We start from the raw sequence: 24,572 nt of genomic DNA on the forward strand, positions 1-24,572 counted from the left end.
CTTACCTGCCCCAATGTAGCCCAATAGTGTAATGACAAAAAAATAAGTAAAATAACCCGGATAACCCCTTTAATCTATGAAATAGGCTTTCTCAAGAACTCTTTATTAAGTGAACCATGAATGGTTTAAAAAGTGTCTTACTTAGATGGTTAGTTATTAGTTATGAGTGAGCACTACCATGCTCGGGTGCTCGGTACTCTACAAGAGCAGTTGGATACTCGGATGGGCGCAACTCGAGCAACCGAGTGTAATGTAGGTCAATGGGGAACTAGATTATTTTTCTGGGAAATCTTCCTAAAAATGCTTGAGGTCCCCATTGACTTCCATTATACTCATTGGATCGAATTGCGCCCATCCGAGCATCCAAATGCTCTCAACGAGGGCTGAGCATCCGAGCATGGTAGTGCTCGCCCATCACTATTAGTTATATCAAAATAAAATCAATCATTATGTAAATATATAAACTTTTTGTTGCGGATGTCAATTCAGTTTCATCAACACTTCTGATTCAGAAAAAATGAAGATCCAAACAGACAGATATAAATTTTAAAAGTAGATGTTTCAAAAACATAGGTATCAGCCGAGGGTAGACGATGCTCTATGTTATCAGGACAGCTGCAGATGGTTGACTCAGCAATGCTCCTGATCACTTATAGCAGCATCTCTCTACATCCAATGTCATATCGGGCAGAAGACCAACTCATTGGACAACGTTCTTAAAAAAAAGCTATATTGTTACTAAATGTGAAATATTTTACACATATGATTGATACATTGGAATGAAGAATAACTTCTGTTTATTTTTCAATAAGAGATGTTTAGTAGTAGTTGCATACATGTTTAGTAGTTGCATACACATACAATTAAGTAGCTAGTACTGTAAATTACATGCCCTTGTCTCGTAGACTATGTGTTGTATTTTTTTGTAATATTTAACAATAAAATGGTTTTAAAAGAAAATGGCTATTTCTATTTGTGAATTCAATGATGGGTTATAAGATTTGATATCCATGTAAAACATTTCCCACATTCTAAACATGAAAATTGCTTCTCCCCTGTGCGAGTTCTCTGATGTGTAACAAGAAGGTGTTTGACTGTAAAACATTTTCAACCTATGTAACTATTAAAAAAGGGTTGGATGTTTTCTTCAGTACACACAACATTGTCGGTTATAAATGATTTAATGACAAAATATATAATTGGTGTAGGAAGTTTGAACTAGATGGACCAAGGTCTTTTTTTCTACCAATGTAACTATGTAACTAATTGTAACTATTTTCCAGATTCTGAACAACAGTATAGCTTGTCACCTATGTGTATTTTCTCATGTTTAATTAGATTTGTTTTCTCTGTAAAACATTTCCCACATTCTGAACATATAAATGGCTTCTCCCCTGTGTGTGTTCTCTGATGTGCAACAAGACGGTCTTTGATTGTAAAACATTTCCCACATTCTGAGCATGAAAATGGCTTCTCACCTGTGTGAATTCTCAAATGAACAACAAGATGTGCTTTCTCTGTAAAACATTTCCCACATTCGCAACATGAAAAAGGTGTCTCCCCTGTGTGTATTCTCTCATGTTTAACAAGCACACTTTTTGCTATAAAACATTTCCCACATTCTGAACATGAATATGGTTTCTCACCTGTGTGAATTCTCAGATGTTTAACCAGATTTGATTTTGTTGTAAAACATTTCCAACATTCTATACATGAAAATGGATTGTCTCCGGAGTGAGTTCTCTGATGTTTAGCGAGTCGATATTTTTGTATAAAACATTTCCCACATTCTGAACATGAATATGGCTTGTCACCTATGTGTATTTTCTGATGTTTAATTAGATTTGTTTTCTCTGTATAACATTTCCCACATTCTGCACATATAAATGGCTTCTCCCCTGTGTGAGTTCTTTGATGTGTAACAAGACGATCTTTGACTGTAAAACATTTCCCACATTCTGAGCATGAAAATGGCTTTTCACCTGTGTGAGTTCTCAGATGGATAACAAGACGTGATTTCTCTGTAAAACATTTGCAACATTCTGAACATGAATATGGCTTCTCCCCTGTGTGAATTCTCTCATGTTTAACAAGACTTGATTTTTCTATAAAACGTTTTCCACATTCTGAACATGAAAATGGTTGCTCCCCTGTGTGAATTTTTTCATGTGTAACAACATGTGATTTTTTTATAAAACATTTCCCACATTTTGAACACGAATATGTCTTCCTTCTTGTGTAAGCTACTTCAAGTTTATGATCTCTTCTGTGATTTTTGTTTTGCTTAACAGTTCGTGATGAATCCGAAGCTAGGAGATGTTGAAAAGGATCAGGTGATACATCGCTACTGTGGAGGGCTTGAGATAAATGTGGGATACTGTCATATTCTTCATAAGTACCTGGTGTGATACTATGATCATGTGCTGTAAAATCTGAAAATCTCAGATGCGCCTCTAATCTGCTGGTAAAGTCGTCTGCCAAGAATAAAACTGAATATTATTTTTCAATAACACAGCCTTGAAAATATATTAATTATAACGTTCATATATTTTATAACATTTCTATACAAATTGTAGTAAAATTCAGTTATGAACTGATGAAGGCAGTAAATATCAAAGCAGGGACTCATAGATTATAATGTCAGGCCACCAGGTTTGTGCTCTTTTCCTTTTTTCTCTTTGGTCTTGAAGACAACTACGTCATCGGTTCATGTTTTAGTGTTCCATTTTGTAATCTTTCGATAAGTATTTTTTTAATTTGTGAAATATTAGGTGAAGACTAAAAAAATCCACAAACATGTCCACCACATTCACTTTCCATATAACAACTGTAGAATAAAAAAAAACTATTGAAGAAAGTGTTTACTTAAAATATACAACACTAACAGCAACATGTAAGTACGGTTTAACGAAACATAGAAGCAAAACATGTCCTAACCTCTTACACATACAGAAAGCTAGTCTGTCTGGAGCAATGGAGTGCAGCGTTTTGGCCACATCAGAAGAAAAGAAGAAAAATGGTCCATGCAATAATAGTCCTCATATAATAATCCTAATTATACAATGGCCTATATGGAGAGTATTTTAAAATCATTGAGACCAAAGATTGTCAATCCCTAATATAGAAATGGAGAATAAAACATTACACTGAGTCTTGTGTTTTTCCATCATATAGGATACACTAAGATTCCACTGTATAAATCTCATAGGAGACACCAAGACTGCTGTGTATACATGACATAGAATACACTGAGACTGCTGTATATAGTGTCTCCACCCATATCCTGTCCACCGCCATTAACTTGAGAACGGCGGCAGCTATAGGCATAGAACTGGTGTCTAGGTATGTCTAGGTATGGTAACGTAGCCATGCGCTACGCAATAAAACCACCTATGGCACTACCTGGTGGAAAACAACGGAGTTAGAATTTTCATCTCGAAAACGGAACGAGATACAGAAAAAAAGTGAATGACAAAGTTGTAGTGAATCATCAATTCAATACGAATCGACACCTTGCATACAGAAAAGCTATGATTAGAACGTATAAAACGGGGAATTACCCTATTATGCAAATAAGTGTGCTACGTCGTACCTGACGAAATACTGTAGACTGTTAATAGTACATACTGTAAGGGTCTAAAGTACAATATAAAATACAGTCTAGTGGACCAGCCAGCGGTATATCCCAGCAAATGGTGGGAAAGGCTTATATCGCTCCACCAGTCAATTTTACAAATGATGATACATCAATTTTTTAACATTCATTGCAGAAATATTTTTAATACACAATTATTATCATCCAGATCCATTAATTAACCATGCATTGAAAAAGAGACTTACATAAAATGTAAATTTATAGATAGATTTGGCATATATCTCTCAAATACAGAAACTTGAACTATATGTATTATTGGTAGGACAGTGTAAGAAGATATAATTATAGAGTACTGTAGTGGGATAAAATAAACATACAGTATTCTTTTTATGTCAAAAAAAGCATAAACAAGTTAGCCCCAAGAAATATTACCCAACGCGTTTCGCCTCCTTGGGTGGAGGTTCATCAGGGGTATAAATATTACATATGTTCCATAGTGTATCACACGTTGTAATATATCAGTTTAGATTCTCATTCTTCAAATAAAGATATTTTTACAATGTAATAGAATTCATCAGTGGTACCTCTTTTCCATTCATAAATATAGCCTCACTCTGATGAAATATTTCACAACAGAGGGCTCTCAGCCCATAACAGGTCAGTGAACCCTTCAATGGTTAATCAGTTGTTTTTATAAATCCATTCAGGAAAAACATTCCTGTGACTGCATGTTTCATCAGAAGTAAGGGTAAGTTCACACAGTGCGTTTTTCGCGGCGTTTTTGCGCAGTTTTCGGGTGCGTTTTTGCTCAGAAAACTGCATGACTTTGCTTCCCCAGCAAAGTCTATGAGTTTTCATTTTTGCTGTCTGCACACAGCGTTTTTTTTCAGCTGCGTTTTTGTGGTGCCACAAAAACGCAGCATGTCAATTATTCCCGCGTTTTTCACTGCGCTTTTCATCCATTGAGTGCAATGGGATGTTGAAAGACACAATGAGAAACGCAAATAGCTGCGTTTTGGTGCGTTTCTAAGACCAAAAACGCAGCTATAAATGCAGGAGGTGGGTAGTAAAGTGACGTGTACAGGAAGAGGATTCCTTCTGTCAGTAAACACAGAAGCGTGAATCCTCCCGGTACCGTCACCGCCGCGTCCACCTCCCGTCCTGGGCATGTATGCTGCCGTGCGGCGCCATGTCTGGGCGGGAGGAGGAAGCGGCTGCGAAAACAAAAGTGAACAGTAGAAAAAAAAAAAAAAGTTATACTCACCTGTCTGCAGACTCCCGGTGCCATGCCCGCTCCCATCTCCTCTCACGGTATCGCCGCTCCGGGTGTGTGCAGTCTCCCCGGGCAGTACGATAGATGCAGGACCAGGCGATGGATCACCTGATGCAGTCACCTAACGCATCAGGTGATCGTAAGTATCGCGGTGACGCCAGCGGCCGGCCGGCTTCACCTATCAGCGGATGCGTCAGGAGACTTCATCCCTGATTACCGGCAGCTGCTGCAGCGATCGGACAGGATCAGACACCCGCCCCATCGCTCCAGGAGCGGCCGGTAATCAGCACATAAGTGAGTATTTTTTTTTTTGCACCGATGCATCAGCTGATTGTATAATCGTCTTTTACACAATCAGCTGATGTGTGATGTGATTCAGCCCCTAGAACCTGACACATCATCTGATCGCTTTGCCTTCCAGCAAGCCGATCAGATGATATTGGATCCGGATTGGAGGGCGCGGGACCCTTGACCCAGGATTACTGCGGAGGTGGGTTCTTTATTTCAATAAAGATGGAGTCACTAATTGTGTTGTGTTTTATTTCTAATAAAAATATTTTTCTGTATATTGTGTTTTTTTTTTATCTTTACTAGAAATTCATGGTGGCCATGTCTAATATTGGCGTGACACCATGAATTTCGGGTGTAACCCCATTATTACCCAGCGAGCCACTCGGCATCAGGGCAGCTGGAAAAGTTGGATACAGCGCCAGAAGATGGCGCTTCTATGAAAGCGCCATTTTCTGGGGTGGCTGCGGGACTGCAATTCACAGCGGGGGTGCCCAGAAAGCATGGGCACCCTGCACTGTGGATTCCAATCCCCAGCTGCCTAGTTGTACCCGGCTGGACACAAAAATTGGGCGAAGCTCACGTCATTTTTTTTAAAAAATTATTTCATGAAATAATTAAAAAAAAAAGGGCTTCCCTATATTTTTGGTTCCCAGCCGGGTACAAATAGGCAGCTGGGGGTTGGGGGCAGCCCGTACCTGCCTGCTGTACCCGGCTAGCATACAAAAATATGGCGAAGCCCACGTCATTTTTTTTGTTTGGGGGGGGCAAAGAAATCCTGCATACAGTCCTGGAAGGAGGATGCTGAGCCTTGTAGTTCGACAGCTGCTGTCTGCTCTCCTGCATACACTATTGGATGGAGGATGCTGAGCCTTGTAGTTCGACAACTGCTGTCTGCTCTCCTGCATACACTATTGGATGGAGGATGCTAAGCCTTGTAGGTCTGCTCCCCCTGACTTTCCCTCCAGCATAAAGTCCTGGATGGAGCATGCTGAGCCTTGTAGTTCTGCAGCTGCTGTCTGCTCTCCTGCATACACTATTGGATGGAGTATGCTGAACCTTGTAGTTCTGCAGCTGTCTGCTCTCCTGTACCCGGCTAGCATACAAAAATATGGCGAAGCCCACGTCATTTTTTTTGTTTGGGGGGGCAAAGAAATCCTGCATACAGTCCTGGAAGGAGGATGCTGAGCCTTGTAGTTCGACAGCTGCTGTCTGCTCTCCTGCATACACTATTGGATGGAGGATGCTGAGCCTTGTAGGTCTGCTCCCCCTGACTCTCCCTCAAGCATACAGTCCTGGATGGAACATGCTGAGCCTTGTAGTTCTGCAGCTGCTGTCTGCTCTCCTGCATACACTATTGGATGGAGCATGCTGAGCCTTGTAGTTCTGCAGCTGTCTGCTCTTCTGCATACACTAGTGGAGAATGAAGAACACATTGAAGAAGGAAATGACATCAGACCTTTTTTTTTGTTCACTGATAAAAAACGCATAAAGACGCAGTGAGCAAAAACGCAGCAAAACGCAGCAAAAAAACGCGTGCGTTTTTTGCCGTGTTTTTTGACGCGGGTGTGTTTTTGTGCGGTTTTTGCCGCAAAAAACGCACAAAAACGCAGCGTCAAAAAAACGCAGTGTGTGAACCTAGCCTAAAGCTGGGTTTACACACTACAACATCGCAAACGACATCGCTGTAACGTCACCGGTTTTGTGATGTTACAGCGACCTCCCCAGCGACATTGCAGTGTGTGAAACCTATCAGCGACCTGGCCCCAGCTGTGAAGTTGTAATCGCTACAAATCGTTCAGGACCATTCCTAGGTCCTTTGTTTCCCGCTGTGCAGCATGCATCGCTAGAAAGTTTCAGTGTGTAAAGTGGACTTTACAGCGACTCCGCGGCTCTGTCTGTGTAGCGTCCTGATTAGCGGTCACCTGTGAAGGATTCACTGGTGACCGCTAATCCCCCGAGTGACTGAAGTGTCCCCCCCTTTCTCATACTCACCGATCACCGATGACCGGCGCTGCACGGCGTTCACACTGCTCCAGCGCCTTTTCCTTTTTTGAAAAAGCCAGTCGCCCATTAAACAATCTCGTATTCCCTGCTTTCCCCGCCCACCGGCGCCTATGATTGGATACAGTGAGACACGCCCCCACGCTGAGTGACAGGTGTCACACTGCACCCAATCACAGCAGCCGGTGGGCGTGTCTATACTGTGCATTGAAATAAATAATTAAATAATTAAAAAAAACTGCGTGCGGTCCCCCCAAATTTTAAAACCAGCCAGATAAAGCCATACGGCTGCAGGCTGGTATTCTCAGGATGGGGAGCCCCACGTTATGGGGAGCCCCCCAGCCTAACAATATCAGTCAGCAGCCGCCCAGAATTGCCGCATACATTAGATGCGACAGTTCTGGGACTGTACCCGGCTCTTCCCGATTTGCCCTGGTGCGTTGGCAAATCGGGGTAATAAGGAGTTATTGGCAGCCCATAGCTGCCAATAAGTCCTAGATTAATCATGTCAGGCGTCTATGAGACACCCTCCATGATTAATCTGTAAATTACAGTAAATAAACACACACACCCGAAAAATCCTTTATTAGAAATAAAAAACACAAACACATTCCCTCATTACCAATTTATTACCCACAACAAAGCCCTCTATGTCCGGCGTAATCCACGGTCCTCCAGCGTCGCGTCCAGCTCTGCTGCATGCAGGTGACAGGAGCAGCAGAAGACACAGCCGCTCCGGTCACCTCCACGCAGCTAATGAAGAGAACCGTGTGATCGGCTGAGCTGTCACTGAGGTTACCTGGATCCAGCGGTGGATGCAGCGGTGGCCGCGGGTAACCTCAGTGACAGCTCAGCTGATCGCGCTACTCACCGCCGCTCCGGTCAGCTCCACGCAGCAAATGAGGTGAGTAGAGCGATCAGCTGAGCTGTCACTGAGGTTACCCGCGGCCACCGCTGCATCCACCGCTGGATCCAGGTAACCTCAGTGACAGCTCAGCCGATCACACGGCTCACTTCATTAGCTGCGTGGAGGTGACCGGAGCGGCTGTGTCTTCTGCTGCTCCTGTCACCTGCATGCAGCAGAGCTGGAAGCGACGCTGGAGGACCGTGGATTACGCCGGACATGGAGGGCTTTGTTGTGGGTAATAAATTGTTGAACCAGGGAATGTGTTTGTGTTATTTATTTCTAATAAAGGATTTTTTCAGTTGTGTGTGTTTATTTACTGTAATTTACAGATTAATCATCGAGGGTGTCTCATAGACGCCTGACATGATTAATCTAGGACTTATTGGCAGCTATGGGCTGCCAATAACTCCTTATTACCCCGATTTGCCAACGCACCAGGGCAAATCGGGAAGAGCCGGGTACAGTCCCAGAACTGTCGCATCTAATGTATGCGGCAATTCTGGGCGGCTGCTGACTGATATTGTTAGGCTGGGGGGCTCCCCATAACGTGGGGCTCCCCATCCTGAGAATACCAGCCTGCAGCCGTATGGCTTTATCTGGCTGGTATTAAAATAGGGGGGACCGCACGCCGGATTTTTTAATTATTTATTTATTTATTTTACTGCACAGTATAGACACACCCACCGGCTGCTGTGATTGGGTGCAGTGACACAGCTGTCACTCAGCGTGTGGACTTGTCTCACTGCAACCAATCACATTTGCCGGTGGGCGGGGAAAGCAGGGAATACGAGATTGTTTAATGAGCTGCCGGCTTTTTCAAAAAAGGAAAAGCCGCCGGAGCAGTGTGAACGCCGTGCAGCGCCGGTGATCGGGGATCGGTGAGTATGAGAGAGGGGGGGAAATCACCAGCAAATGAGGTGAGTAACGCGATCAGCTGAGCTGTCACTGAGGTTACCCGGTGGCCGCCACTGGATCCAGCGGTGGATGCAGCGGTGGCCGCGATTAACCTCAGTGACAGCTCAGCTGATCGCGCTACTCACCTCATTGTGGAGCTGACCGGAGCGGCGGTGAGTAGCGTGATCAGCTGAGCTGTCACTGAGGTTACCCGCGGCCACCGCTGGATCCACCGCTGGATCTAGGTAACCTCAGTGACAGCTCAGCCGATCACACGGCTGTCTTCATTAGCTGCGTGGAGGTGACAGGAGTGGCTGTGTCTTCTGCTGCTCCTGTCACCTGCATGCAGCAAAGCTGGATGCGACGCTGGAGGACCGTGGATTACGCCGGACATGGAGGGCTTTGTTGTGGGTAATAAATTGGTAATGAGGGAATGTGTTAGTGTTTTTTATTTCTAATAAAGGATTTTTGGGGTGTGTGTTTTTTAACTGTAATTTACACATTAATCATGGAGGGTGTCTCATAGACGCCTGACATGATTAATCTAGGACTTATTGGCAGCTATGGGCTGCCAATAACTCCTTATTACCCCGATTTGCCAACGCACCAGGGCAAATCGGGAAGAGCCGGGTACAGTCCCAGATCTGTCGCATCTAATGTATGCGGCAATTCTGGGCGGCTGCTGACTGATATTGTTAGGCTGGGGGGCTCCCCATAACGTGGGGCTCCCCATCCTGAGAATACCAGCCTGCAGCCGTATGGCTTTATCTGGCTGGTATTAAAATAGGGGGGACCGCACGCCGGATTTTTTAATTATTTATTTACTTACACGGCACACAGACAGAGCCGCGCGGCATTAAATGAAGTCGGGTGAAGTTCACCTGCTTTTTTGACACGTCCCCAACGACCAGCTAGTCGCTCTGCAGGTCCGAATCGCTGTTAGGTCGTTGGCCAGGTCTGCCTGTTTGACAGCTCACCAGAGACTTTGTAGCGATCGCGGCTAGGTTGAGATCGCAGGTTGGATCGCTAGAAAGTCTCAGTGTGTAAACCCAGCTTAAGTCTGCTTCTTGTATTGATAAGAAGAGACAAAAGGGGGATGGAGGGTTTAAATAACCACAGAAGTCCCCTTCAGCTGATTGTAAGGATGTAAGGCTGTGGATAAAAATCCTCCTCTCCTGTCAGAAATCAGGCATGGTCTGGTGACAGCCTTACATCCTTACAATCAGCTGAAGGGGACTTCTGTGGTTATTTAAACCCTCCATCCCCCTTTTGTCTCTTCTTATCAATACAAGAAGCAGACTTACTTCTGATGAAACATGCAGTCACAGGAATGTTTTTCCTGAATGGATTTATAAAAACAACTGATTAACCATTGAAGGGTTCACTGACCTGTTATGGGCTGAGAGCCCTCTGTTGTGAAATATTTCATCAGAGTGAGGCTATATTTATGAATGGAAAAGAGGTCCCACTGATGAATTCTATTACATTGTAAAAATATCTTTATTTGAAGAATGAGAATCTAAACTGATATATTACAACGTGTGATACACTATGGAACATATGTAATATTTATACCCCTGATGAACCTCCACCCAAGGAGGCGAAACGCGTTGGGTAATATTTCTTGGGGCTAACTTGTTTATGCTTTTTTTGACATAAAAAGAATACTGTATGTTTATTTTATCCCACTACAGTACTCTATAATTATATCTTCTTACACTGTCCTACCAATAATACATATAGTTCAAGTTTCTGTATTTGTGAGATATATGCCAAATCTATCTATAAATTTACATTTTATGTAAGTCTCTTTTTCAATGCATGGTTAATTAATGGATCTGGATGATAATAATTGTGTATTAAAAATGTTTCTGCAATGAATGTTAAAAAATTGATGTATCATCGTTTGTAAAGTTGACTGGTGGAGCAATATAAGCCTTTCCCACCATTTGCTGGGATATACCGCTGGCTGGTCCACTAGACTGTATTTTATATTGTACTTTAGACCCTTAGGGTATTTTATATTTTTTTCTGAACACCCCCCCCTCACTTCATGTTTCAATATATTGATATTTAATAAAAGTTTAACGAAAAAAAATTTAGGAGTATTTTTTTCTGTGATTATATTTTCGGGTTACTCCCCTTTGATTGTTTTTTCTGTGATTTGTTAGTACATACTGTACAGTAAATGGGATTGTTCAAAGGGTTGCCCAACAGAACTCTGTCGCGCTGTTCTCTCCAGTGTTTAAACACGGATGAATCGCGCTGGCGAGAACAGCGTGACAGAGGTCTGTTGGGCAACCCTTTGAACGATCCCATTTACTGTACAGTATGTACTATCAGCAGTCTACAGTATTTCGTCAGGTATGACGTTGCACACTTATTTGCAATTAAACGCAATTCCCCGTAACCCGTAATTTCCCGTTTTATACGTTCTAATCATAGCTTTTCTGTATGCAAGGTGTCGATTCGTATTGAATTGATGATGCACTACAACTTTGTAATTCACTTTTTTTCTCTATCTCGTTCTGTTTTCGAAATAAGAATTCTAACTCTGTTGTTTTCCACCAGGTGGTGTTATAGGTCGTTTCATTGCGTAGCGCATAGCTACTTTACTATACCTAGACACCAGTTATATGCCTATAGCTGCCGCCGTTCTCAAATTAATGGCGGTGGACTGGATATGGGTGGACACACTATGTACTGCATACTAAATACTGAGACTGCTGTGTACATGATATGCAATACAATGTACTGCTATATATTGCATAGGAGATACTGAGACTTCTGTATTTCCATCACATAGGATATGTTAAGCCTGATATATTTATATAACATAGGAAACACTGAGTTCCTGAAGTATACATAACAAAGGAGACAGTAAGGCTGCTGTATACACATCACATAGTAGACCGAGATTGTTGTTACTACATCACACAAGATACACTGAGTATGTACATCACAGAGTATGTACATCACATAGGAGATACCGAGACTGTTGCATATATATCATAGGAGATGCTGAGACTATTGCACATATATCATATGATGTCTGTCGCCCAGGGAATGGGGTACTCGGTCCCAGGCAATATCTATATATGGGAATGTCACTTCTGGTGGCCTTTGCCCGTTTCCATGCCCTGGGCCCCTTTTGTAAATGGGGGGTATTTACAGGGGATAAAAGTTATTGTCATGTGACGCCACCTGCGGGTTGCGGTCAAGGATGGGAACCGCTGCTGCTTGATGTGGGTACTCCCGCTGCAGCAATGGTGTTGGGCCCTCCACAGGTAAGGCAGTGTCTGGGAGATGTGATAGTGTAGGAAGAATGGAGACCACACCGGGTTGACTTTAACAGTCTTTACTCACATGGACCCTCGGTTTGCTGGTTCCGGTCCCAGGAGTATCAGTGCCAATGTAGTGACCCAGGTTGCTCTGTACCCGACACTCTCTTGTTTAGTTGAGTCCCCGTAGCTTGAAGCGTTTGGGGGCCCCGACTGTCCCTTTTGGGGTACAGTCTCCTTCTCCATATGGCGGGCAGTGCGGACCCTGCGGGGAGGTAAGTGTCCGAACCCCGTTCCTAGTTTACTGCTGATGCCCACGGATTATATGGTTCGGTGAAGTCCGTGAAGGTTTCCACACCGTGCAGGTATTTATCAAACCATTTGAAACTTGACATTTGATCTAGGGCCCTGTGCCCCGTTCATGCTACGGTCCCAGTGGTATCTCCGGTACCTGTCCTGGCGACCTCTTTCCTGTGCCCCTGGGGTCACCGTTACACGGACCCAGTGCAGGCAAATCCGCCTACTTCACCGTACGCTTTCAGACTCTGACTACAGACTACTGACTGACTAACTCCCGGTGTGGAGAGTTCACTAGGATTTGATTCGTGTTTAGGTGGTCAATGGCACTGTTACTCCAGGTCCCAAGGGGTAGGTCCTGCATCCCCAAGAGGATGCAGTTCCTTTACGTGCCCTGACATGTTCAGGAGTGCTACAGATACACTCAGACTGCACTATATAAACTCACGCAGACCCTGAAGATGAAAAGCTATGGAGCAATGTAGCTGTGATGACGGGAGAGGGACATGTGGGAGGAGTATGCTAACTCTGTCCACAAATTATTTCCCAATTCTGGCATTGGCCAATGTTGGACTTAAATCTTATGTGCATGGTGTCATTAAGAAAAGAACACCGCATATAAAAAAAAAAAGGAAAGGGCCAGTGGCTGATTAAACTATACTTCTGGCCCACTATGCATTTAAGTCCTGTGGCCCACTGAAAATCTGTGTTGGGCAGCATTAAGAGCCAACTTTGAATTTGTGTGCCTTTAAACCAGGTTGTCATACTACACAAAATAGTTAACCTTTTCCTGTTGAATAAAATTTCCTGTTCTGCCCACAGGTGCAACCATTGGCTGCCAAAAATAGCACTACGCACAAAGTCCTGCCTGCTATGCTTAAAAAAGGGACTTTCCTCTCAGTGGCCCGCTAGAAGAGACTTAGGACAGTTAAATGCGTATGAATTATTGATGTCCCCTGCCAGGGGACAAAGGAGCGTAACAGAATTTTTGGAATGTCCCCCCCGGGGGGACTCAGGATAGGAAAAACTTAAAAGTAGTTTTCCGACATAAACTCCAAAAAAAAATTTAAGCTAATCTGTGCTGTATTGTTATATAAAACACTCCTACATTATTTTTTTTGTTTACTTTTGTTCCTCTTGAATTATCCCTTTAGGCTATGTGCTCACGGGGAACGTGTCCTGTGGATATATCCGCAGGACATTCTGCAGGAGCTCCCAGAAAACAGCAGCACAACTTTGTCTGTTTACATGCTGCGGTTGTATTGCGGAATGTCCTGCGGATATACTGCGGTCATTCTGCATTGAGGATACAGTACCATGGCTTCGGCACTGCATCCTCAATGCAGAACAAGTCCTAGAGTGATGGGGGCGTTCACACTTACCTCCATCACGCAGCACTTCACTTTCCGGCCGTGTCTGTCTGCACATTGCCGGAGAAGGTGGGCGGGCCTGAACTAGCCCTGGCTGTCACATGACCGGAGCTCGTGCAGGCCCCGCCCATCTCCTCCTTCCTGCTCCTGTTTCCACCACGCTCCTCTGCACTGAAGGAAGTGACTCCAATGTCTTCTATAAAGGCAGGTAAGTATGGGACCCTGTGGAAAAATCCGCAGGAATAATTCACATGCTGCTGATTTTTCCGCAGGGAAATTCGTATTATTTCCGCTGCAGAAAAAAACGTAGCATGGGCACAGCAGTTCCAAAATGCCATAGAAATGGCTGGGAACTCGCTGTACTGCGGATTTTTGAAAAATCCGTGGAATTTCTGTAAAAATCGCGGCAAATTCCGCAAATTTTCCTCAGCGTGGGCACATAGCCTTATTCTCTTATATGAAGTGATCCAAAATGTTCTCTAGCCCAAAATACCATCAATAAAAACTTTAACTGAACCCACAAAAACAAGTCCTCTTTAGTCTCTGTCATTTGTTAACAGAAACATAGGGAGTGTCCAAGTTAATGGTAGTACAAAGGTTCGGGAAAAGCAACATGGCTCCCACCAAAAGAAATCTAGAGATATCTGTGCTCCTAAACCCAAATGACTCCCACCCTTCTGAGCCCCACAATGTGCCTAAACCGAAGTTAGCATCCACATATTTGGCATTTTTGTAGTGAGGAGAGCCCAGTTATTTTATTGTATGTGGCTCCAGAAGCACGAGCTAGGCAGAATAAATCAATAAATTGGGTTCTACTATGTATTGGGCACTACAATGGCAAATTTGCTATTTTCACAGTGCAGCTTCTACTGCGTGTTTGTGGAAGATGCCCATAGCGTAAAAATAGTCACTACACCCATAGTTAAATTCCCAGGGAGCTGTAAATTCTAATAAGAAGTCATTTGAGGAGGAGTTTCCACTGTTTAGGAACATCAGGGACTCTGCAAATGGAATCCCTAAACTATTTTAGAAAAATCTGCACTGCAAAACAAAAATAGCGCTCCTTCTCTCCTGAGCCCTACCATGTGGCCAAACAGTACTGTACAGCTTTACATGTGGTATTGCCACGTTCAACAGAAACTGTGTAACAGATTATGAGGCCTTGTGAAATAAAAAATCTGGGGTTAAACCAGTATTCTGGTGATAAAAATTTAGTTGTTTGTTCTTCACCGCAGACTGGTATAAAATTACAAAAATTCCCTTCCAGAAATTGTAAGTCTACTTCTTTGCAATTTCGAAAGCAAGTCAATCTGGAGTACTAAGCACATCTATGATGCCATAAATGATGATACTAAATTACACAATACTAGTTTAATGCTGAAATGGGAGAAGGATCTTAAGAAAAGTTTTACTGAAGACAAATGGCGATCTAGCCTTAAAGCGACATACTCTTCTACTTTTTCAGCAACTCTACATGAATCTTTTTATAAGATTTTGACAAAATGGCATTATACGCCACTGAGATTAAGTAAATTTGACACCAAACACTCTGATCTGTGCTGGCGAGACTGCAATGAAAAAGGTACCTTGCTCCATATTATGTGGGAATGTCCAAAAATAAGAACAATCTGGAAGGAAGTAACTGATTTGATATCAAGTATTAACAAATCAAAATTAGTAATCTCTCCACAAATGTCTCTATTATCTTTAGACCTCGAAGATATAAATCTATTACATAAACCAATTATGATTCATATATTCCTAACCACTAAACAACTGATCTTGGCCAACTGGAAAACCGGAAACGTTCCAACAATATCTGACGTTATCCATTCAGTATAAACTCATCACGATTACGAAAGAACACATGCCATATATAATAACCTCTTCCACTCCTATTATAAAAGATGGAGCACTTGGAGATCTTTATCAACTAAGACTAATTACCTCATGTATTCCTGATTTATTGATATAAATTCACTTAACTCTACTCTAACAGGTCTTCGATGTTACAAACGAGGAATCACCTTCCCTTTCCCTTCTTTTTTCTCCCTTTTCTAATTTCCTTCCCCCTCTTCTCTCCCATTAAAGTTTGTTGGGTTTTTTTCATTGTTTTGTTTTTTTTACACTTATGAACGCTTCTGTTTTCAATTACTGTGAGTTATTACTAAGCTATTACTAATATAGCCATATTTGTTTCATAATTTTGTACATATTTTGATCAAGATGGTTCTCCTTCTACCCTTCTCTTGCAACCCCATCTTACCTCCCTTGTTCTTCTATTACCCTCAATAAATTGCTCTCTTTCCCTAATCCTTTCCTTGTCCCCCAATCTTCCATACGCCACCCCCCCCCCACAATTTGTTAATTGATATAGTTACTTCTAATGCTTTGTTATTATCATTATATACACAAAATGCACAAGCTTTTGTTACAACTTGTTCACTTTCAGAGACCAATAAAACCTTTGAAAACAGACTGGTATAAAATTCTGTGACACACCTTTAGTGTCAATATTCTCACTGAACTCCTACATGAATTCATTGAGGGGTGTGCTTTGTAAAATGGGGTCACTTTTTATAAGGGTTATGCTTTCCTGGCATGATAGGGGCTCTGCCAATGTAACATTGCACCCCAAACCATTCGAAATACAGTGGGGAAAATAAATATTTAATAAACTGCCGATTTTGCAAGTTTTCCCACCTAAAAAGAATGGAGAGGTTTGTAATTTTAATTGTATGTAAATTCTTCATGGAATGCAGTTTCCAAATTGGGGTCACTTATAGGAGGTTGCCACTATTTAGGCACATAAGGGGCTCTGCAAACGTGAAGTGACGTCCACTATCTATTTTAGCCAAGTATGTGCTCTAAAATTCAAATAGCGCTCATTCCCTTCCGAGCCGTGCACCAAATCAGTAGTTTTCCACCACATATCGGGTATCCCTGTACTCAGAAAAAATTTCGCAACAAATTGTATGGTGCATTTTCTCCTGTTATCCTTGTGAAAATGCAAAAAATTGAGGCCAAAGTAATATTTTTTGTGGGAAAAAGTAAAATTTTAATTTTTTTCCTTCCACATTGCTTTAGTTCCTGTGAAGAACCTTTAGAGTTAATAAACTTCTTGAATGTGGTTTTGAGCTGAGTGAGGGGTGCACTTTTTAGAATAGTGTCACGTTTGGGTGTTTTCTGTCACCTAGGCCTCTCAAAGTCACTTCAAATGTGATGTGGTCCCTAAAAAAAATGGGTTTGTAAATTTTGTTGGAAAATTAGAAATTACTGATGAATTTTTAACCCTTCCAACTTCCTAACAAAAACAATTTTTTTTTCAAAAATTACGCTGATGTAAAGTAGACATGTGGGAAACGTTATTTATTAATGATTTTGAGTGATATAACTCTTGTTTAAGGGCATAAAAATTCAAATTTTGAAAATTGTGAAATTTTCACATTTGAAATATTTTCATAAATAAATGCAAATCATATCGACCGTTTACCACAAACATGAAGTAAAATGTGTCACAAAAAAACAATATCAGAATCATCGGGAAGTATTGAAATCTCAGAGTTGCTTCCTTATAAAATGACAAAGGTCAGAATTGTAAAATTTGTGCTGGTCATAAAAATGAAACCAGGCTCAGGGATAATGGGGTTAAAGGCACAGTGCAAAGCTCAGAACGGAAGGAGCGCCATACTGGAGTTCAGATTTTGCTCGATTGGTTTGTGGGTGCCATGTCACATTAATAGAACTCCTAAGGAGCCAAACAAAAGAATCCCCCATAAATTACTATTTTACACAGTAAACCCCTCAGTGACTCCATCTAGGGAGCATAGTGAGCATATTGACAAAACACGTGTTTCACAGAATATATTATACCGTGGTGTGGTGAAGAAGAAATAATTACATTTTTATCCCTAAAATGTTGTTTTAGACCCAAATTTTACATTTTCACAAGGGGAAATAAGTATAAATGGCCACATAATTTGTTATACAATTTCTCCTGAATATTGTAGTACCCCGTGTGTGCTTGTACAGTTCTCGCATTTTGGGGTGCATAATATTTTGGATCATTTTCAAGGTTGGATTCACATTTATCCTGTGCTCTATTGCTTTACACTGAGCACTTACATCAAGGTTTTCAAAACCCCCGATGAATCCATTCACTATTATGAGGCAGGCAGTTATTCTGGACTCTGTCTGGCCTTTTTTCAGTTGCAGTCATTGGATATGGATATGGCAGGTGCAGGAATTAACTTAAGAAATGAATGTACCAATATGTCCAATGTCAAGAAGAGGTTACGAGACTTGAACCTGTAATTACAGGATCAATAGTTCTGTATACTGCAATACAATGTTATCCCATTACAGTATATAGAGAAGGTGATGGTCTCCTATGAAGCCCTGGACTTTTATTTTTTTGTTCAGAAAAAAACATTATTTGGCTATTTGATATGCTGCCATTTATCCATCAAATTGTTCTGCCCTTTCAATCACTCATTAATATTCTGAGGAACATACCCTACAAAATACAACACAATAGTCCAGATTCATTAAGGTGTTTATGTTCAAAAGTTGCATAAAAATATTGCACTTTTTGGTGTTTTTACTTCAATCCTAGTATTTACTACTATTGACTGGTTCCTTCGGTATGCACCTTTTCACATTTGTCTGTTTCTTGGATGTCCTGGTCAGTTTTTTGATATTTGTAGTATACTCCCTTCTGACTGAGCACTCTAGCCAAGGGCGTTTCAATTATAATTATAGCTGAAACCTACAGGCCCTTGAAATTTTAGGCTTTATCCCAGATGAAGGCATTCAAGGATAGGGTCCCAACAACGAGGTATGCCTTGTCGCTGGCTGTTGGGCTTATCACTAGAGATGAGCGGACCTGTGGAAGTTTGGTTTGGTGCATACAACCAAACTGTACCTCCCCGGTTTTGGACTTGGCCCAAACCACAATGGAAGTCATTGACTGGCAGTTCAAGTCTCAATGACTGGCAGTTTGAGTCTCCGCCCACATGTATTCAGCCATAAGTAGATCACTTTTGGCGGGTTTCTCCTTTTATTTATTTATTTTTGTTGCACCATACATCTGATAATGCTGAGCACCGAGCGTTCCTGAGCACAGTAATGCTTGTGCGATTGAAGTTCATATGTAAAGCACCTGAACTCTGAACCCAAGCTGTTTTTATTAGAAAAAAAGTCAATGTTCAGCAGAAAACCGAACACAGAACCTCGGTTTTGCTCATTTCGACTTATTACGAATTGGCCAAAATGTGTACCAAGTACCTCATTTTAACCTGGTTTCTATAGCAGTAATACAGTTCCAAATTTCATTCAATCAATGCTTACCTAGTATAGTATTTCAGTGTGCAGCTGTATTTGCTTTAATTATATTTACTCCAATCCACACCCGCTAAATGGATGGCCTTTGGACAGGACGGGGCATGTCTATGCCAGCTTCTTCGATTCATGAAAATTCATGACACTAGTGGCATCACTCACTCTAAAAATAGTCTCTAGTCCCTGACGTTTGCCTTTAAATGAATTAGGTGCTTCTTACACCAGCGGCCTCATGCATGCACAATGCCAGTCTCAATGAATTGGGCCCATAAATCTACAGCCAGTGACTGAGTAACATCTGTGAATTCTCTACATTTAGTGGTCACTACTCACCTGTGCGGTTATCTGTAGGAATCTCCTCTTTACACCGCTCATCACCATTCACATAGGTCTCTGTAATATTAATATGGGTCAGATCTTCATCCTGAAACAAATATCGTAAAAGTCACAAACAGATGAAGTCACATGAAATTATTCAGAAGAAAGAAAAGATCAGAAATTAACCCCTTTACACCATTGCCAGATGACATCTGAGTGCACTGCCATGTTACACATGCACCCATAGACTTGTATTGGTGCATGTGAGCCAAGACTCGCTGCCAAATGCCGCATGCTTCGATTCTTTTCTCATTCCGATAAGGCATGAGAAAAAGAATTGCAAATGGACTCTGCCCCATAGTTTTGCAGTGGTGCAAGTGGAATCCGATGTTTTATCGTTTTATACTCGTCCGTGTAAAACGCAAGTGGAGCTGAGGCCTTAAACAGAAGCCTAACAGAAGCCTCTAAGACCATGCTTCTGGCATAGTCTCAGAGGCTTGCCTTAACTGGGTGACACAGAGGTCATTTTGATGTCCTTGGGTTGCCATGGCAACAAGTGGTTCCCCATGACCACATTGCAGGGGTTCCGATTACTTGGGAGAGAGGACGCACTCCCTTTCCCAGCCGATTAATCCTGCTATTGCAGCATTTAGGAAGTTAAACAGCCAGGGGTGGTGTGGTGACTAGGCTGCATGGACCCAAACTGTACAAGTCCAGATCCGTGCGGTTTCAAAGATGCCTGGGTGTTTTTTCCGGCTTCGGCACTCGAGAAATTTAAAAAAAATAAAGGAAAAATAATGAAGACAAGAATGAAGCAAGCGCTTCAACTTACCAAGGCTCCGTGTCATTGCGGCACACTGTTTCCAGATCGCGCATTCACTTCCTGTGTTGTGCATTAGGATTATCACATATACACGGCTTTCACTGCTTTCCCACCACCGGCCGTCCAGTCGTCTGTAATTGATTGCAGTCAGACGCGCCCCCAACCTGTGTAATAGCCTGTGTAACCGTGTCTGACTGCAATCACTGATATACACTGCATATGGGTCAGTACCAAGGTATAAAAATAAATAAATAAAACAATTGGAGCAGGGTCCCCTGGTATTCTGATACCCAGCACAGATAAAGCCCATGGCTACAAGCTACAGCCTCAGTCCTGCGCTTATCTTGGCTGTGCAGGAAAAGAACAGGAACCACATGCGTTTTTTTTTTTTTCCATTTATTTAAATAAATAATTAATTACAAAAAAACAATGCGCAGCCCCCCCAATTTTCATACCCAGCCAAGATAAAGCCAGCTGCGGGCTGGTATTCTCAGGCTGGGGAGGCCCAGCCTAAAAATATCAGCCTCCAGCCACCCAGAATTGTTGCATTCATTAGATGCGACAAGCCCAGCGCTTTACCGGCTCTGACCGATTGCCCTGATGCGGTGGCAATCTAGGTAATAAGGGGTTAATAACAGCGCTCAGCTGCTATTAAACCCCAGATTAGTAATGGCAGCGTCTATGACCACCGCATCACTAATCTGTAAGTGAAAGTAAATAAATACAGACACCGAAAAAATCCTTTAGTTGGAATAAAAGACAAAAAACACCCTCTTTCACCCCTTTATTAACCCCCAAACACACCTGCAGGTCCGAAGTAATCCACTCGAGATCCCCCGGTGTTTTAGCTCTGCTGCATCTGAATCTCACAGCGAGCACCATAGAACATGACTGCCCGCTGTGAGTGCAGACAATGAATGAGCCGCGATGAGGTCAACTCAGGTTATTTGTGGTTACAGCTAGAGATTCCCACGATTCTCCACCTGTAACAGTAGGTAACCTGACCTGAGGTGACGTCAGTAAAGTCAGTGACCTCCCCTCAGATGAGACCTGCATCTCCTGGCAGAAAACCACAGGGGGTTTTTTGCCGAGAGATGTAGATTTAGTGCTGAAAATTTTACACCATACTCCTGCACCCAATCTACACCTTCTGGAAAAAACACGCGTTTTTAGATGCATTTTTTTTTTCTCTTGTTTATTGCTGTGGTATTCTGCCAGGAGGTGCACATTTGATGCTGTAGTTGCTGCACCAGATTTCAGCACCAAATATGCACATCCTAGCAGATCCCCCCCCTTTTTTTTGCATTTTTGGGCCAAAGGATGCAAATTTGGTGCTGAAATTTTTATACCATATTCCTGCACCCAATCTACCCCTCTTGGCAAAAAATCTATTGACCAAAAAATGCAAAAAAAGTTTTTATTTTGCGAGAAGGTACAAATTTGGTGCTGAAATCTGGTGCAGATGATTTCAGCACCAAATGTGCACTTCCTGGCAGAAAACCGCGGCAAAAATTGTGCAAAAAACGCTGAAAAAAAATGTGGCACAAAAACGCGGGGGTTCTTTTGCCAGGAGGTGTAGATTGGGTGCAGGAATATGGTGTAAAAATGTCATCACCAAATCTGCATGCCTTGTCCAAAAAATGCAAATAAAAAAGGTTTTTTTATTGTGTCAGGAGGTGCAAATTTGGTGCTGAAATCTGGTGCAGACGATTTCAACACCAAATGTGCACCTTCTGAAAGAAAACTGCGATAAAATTTGCAGCAACAAAAGTTGTAAAAAATGTGTAAAAAAAAAAATACGTTTTTTTTTCTGCCAGGAGGTGTACATTGGGTACAGGAATATGGTGTAAAATTTCATCACCAAATCTGTATCTTTTGGGGAAAAAAATGCAGTTTTCTGCCAGGAGATGCAGGTCTGTGAACTCAGTGATCTCCACCTGAGGTCAAGTTACCTGCGATCACAGGTGAAGGACCATGGGAACCTCCAGCTGATACCGCAAGTGACCTGAGTGACGTCATCGCTCATTATGCAGCTCATTCATTCTCTGCACTCACAGCGGGCGGTCATGTTCTATGGCTGCTCGCTGTGACTTGGATGTAGTAGAGCTGAATCGCCATGGGATCTTGTGTGAATTACTTCAGACCTGTAGGTGTGTTTAGGGTGTTAATAAATGGTGAAAAAGGGTGGGTTTTTAGGGTGGGTTTTTGCATTCAATTCCAAATAAAGGACTTTTTCTGTGTTTGTTTACTTTCACTAACAGATCAGTGATGTGGGTGTCATAGACTCCTCCCATCACTAATCTAGGGTTTAGTAGCAGCTGTTGGCTACTAATAACCCCTCATTACCTTGATTTCCACAACACCAGGGCAATCGGAAAGAGCCGGTAAAGCGCCATTCTTGTTGCATCTAAAGGATGCGACAATTCCGGGCGGCTGGAGGGTGATATTTTTAGGCTGGGTCTCCCCAGTCTGAGAATACTAACCCCCAGCTGGCTTTATCTTGGCTGGATATCAAAATTGGGAGGAACTGCAAGTCATTTTTTTAAATTATTTGGTTAAATGAAAAAATAAAAAAAATCTGCATGCGGTGCCTCGTTTAATACACAGCCAAAATAAGTGCAGGGCTGGGGCTGGGGCTGTAGCCATGGGCTTTATCTGTGCTGGGTATCAGAATACGGAGGAGGGGGACTGTGCATCAATTGTTTTATTGTATTTTTTGTACACTACTATACTGACTGTAGATGATAGAGTGTATGGGCTCCTTCCAGGAAGACGTCATTTCAACATGCCATCCAATGTTTCCAGCCAGAATAAACATTCTCTTTCTAAGTCCATGTGGGCATGGAGTTGTTTATAATAGAAGTGGGTGTCTAGCGGTGAGACCCACAGATACTGGGAGTGCAGGGAGGGCATGATTATGCTGGACGAGAGGAAACATAACCATGCCCACTAACCAAGCCAGTCACACCCACTAACTTGGAATAAGCCCATACATTCTAGGCTCACTGTAGTGAGGTGCCAGGGGGGCCTCCGGCCTTGTAGTCGTGGCCTTTGTTGCTTCAAGGCTTACCCCTGGCTCCATCACTACTTCAAGGTCGGGAACTGGCTTAGTGGGGCAGAGTGTGTTGGTGTCGTCGCCGGCAGCGGTACAAACAGTCTTCAGGCCAGATGTGATGCAAACAAAAGACATATTTATTGACACACTTGACACACGTAGTCTCAATCCGGCGGTTGCAGACAAGAAAACACTTCCTGGGCTGGGGGACAACCTGCCCTAACGAATCCTCCTGTGGGGCTGTGCCCTGATTACTCCGTTTCACCGGGCTCCCACTGACGGTTACACACACACACCGGACCCACACCGGTTGCTTCACTCTCCGAGGATCCGTACACTCTCCCGTTCTCTCCGGCGTCCCCTCTTGATTCAGCCCCCACACTCTGCCCCTTGATCTTCACTCTCTCACGTCCCGGATCCAACCACCTCACACACACTCACACCTTCCCCCATGCTACAGCCGGCTCCTCCTCCCCGGTGGCAACAGCCGTCCCACCCGGCCACTAGGGGTGCCCTAACACCAACTACATGCATATATAGATAACACATTTTTATTAATAACATATCCGGTACTATCTCCTTTTGTAGGTGTCACAAACCACCGGGGGGGTCACTCAGAAATCCCCCGCACTGGCTACCAGTACGTCACAATCGGGGGGTAACAAGCAGGAGTCAACCCTCCTTTATACCTCCCGACCGACAGACAGAGCACGTGACGCGCTCTCTAGCGCCCCTCTTATAGTCAGGCCAATTATGGAATTGCCCGACAATAAGCAAGGAGGCCGCTATACTACTTATGCCGATTATTGAAGGGTCCCCGGTGAGAGTAGGGTATATATTCCCCCGACCTCCGCGGGCGGAATATATAATATCTTCCCGGATCTCACTGGCCTCCCCACAATAACCCTTGGCACAATTCGCTGCCACCAACCGCTTCACGGTAACTATTAGCCGAACACACAGACGTGGGATTCAAGATCGAGATAACAGAACAGCCCAAGATTAATTATATAATTTAATCGCCTAAAGCACACTAGAAACTACAATATATACAATAGGGAATCTACAGAATATACATATGTCAGAGTACAGTTACAGATAAAGCAGGGTTTACAACAGGTATGCAA

General features: G+C 42.8%; 1 protein-coding gene across 2 annotated transcripts in view; it reads right to left on the reverse strand.

Moving 5' to 3' along the window:
- Nucleotides 1-818: 818 nt before the first annotated feature.
- LOC142311985 (uncharacterized) overlaps nt 819-24,572 on the reverse strand; it is a 66,102-nt gene continuing 42,348 nt past the window's right edge. For both annotated transcript variants that reach the window (XM_075350860.1, XM_075350859.1), the window contains exons 6-7: nt 19,583-19,673; nt 819-2,474 (exon numbers count right to left, since the gene is read on the reverse strand). In XM_075350860.1, the coding sequence (XP_075206975.1) occupies nt 1,273-2,474; nt 19,583-19,673 (1,293 nt within the window). In that variant the 3' untranslated portion in view covers nt 819-1,272. The remainder of the gene's footprint in view (nt 2,475-19,582; nt 19,674-24,572) is intronic.

Source organism: Anomaloglossus baeobatrachus, chromosome 5 (genome assembly GCF_048569485.1).
Source record: "Anomaloglossus baeobatrachus isolate aAnoBae1 chromosome 5, aAnoBae1.hap1, whole genome shotgun sequence".
NCBI lineage: Eukaryota > Metazoa > Chordata > Amphibia > Anura > Aromobatidae > Anomaloglossus > Anomaloglossus baeobatrachus.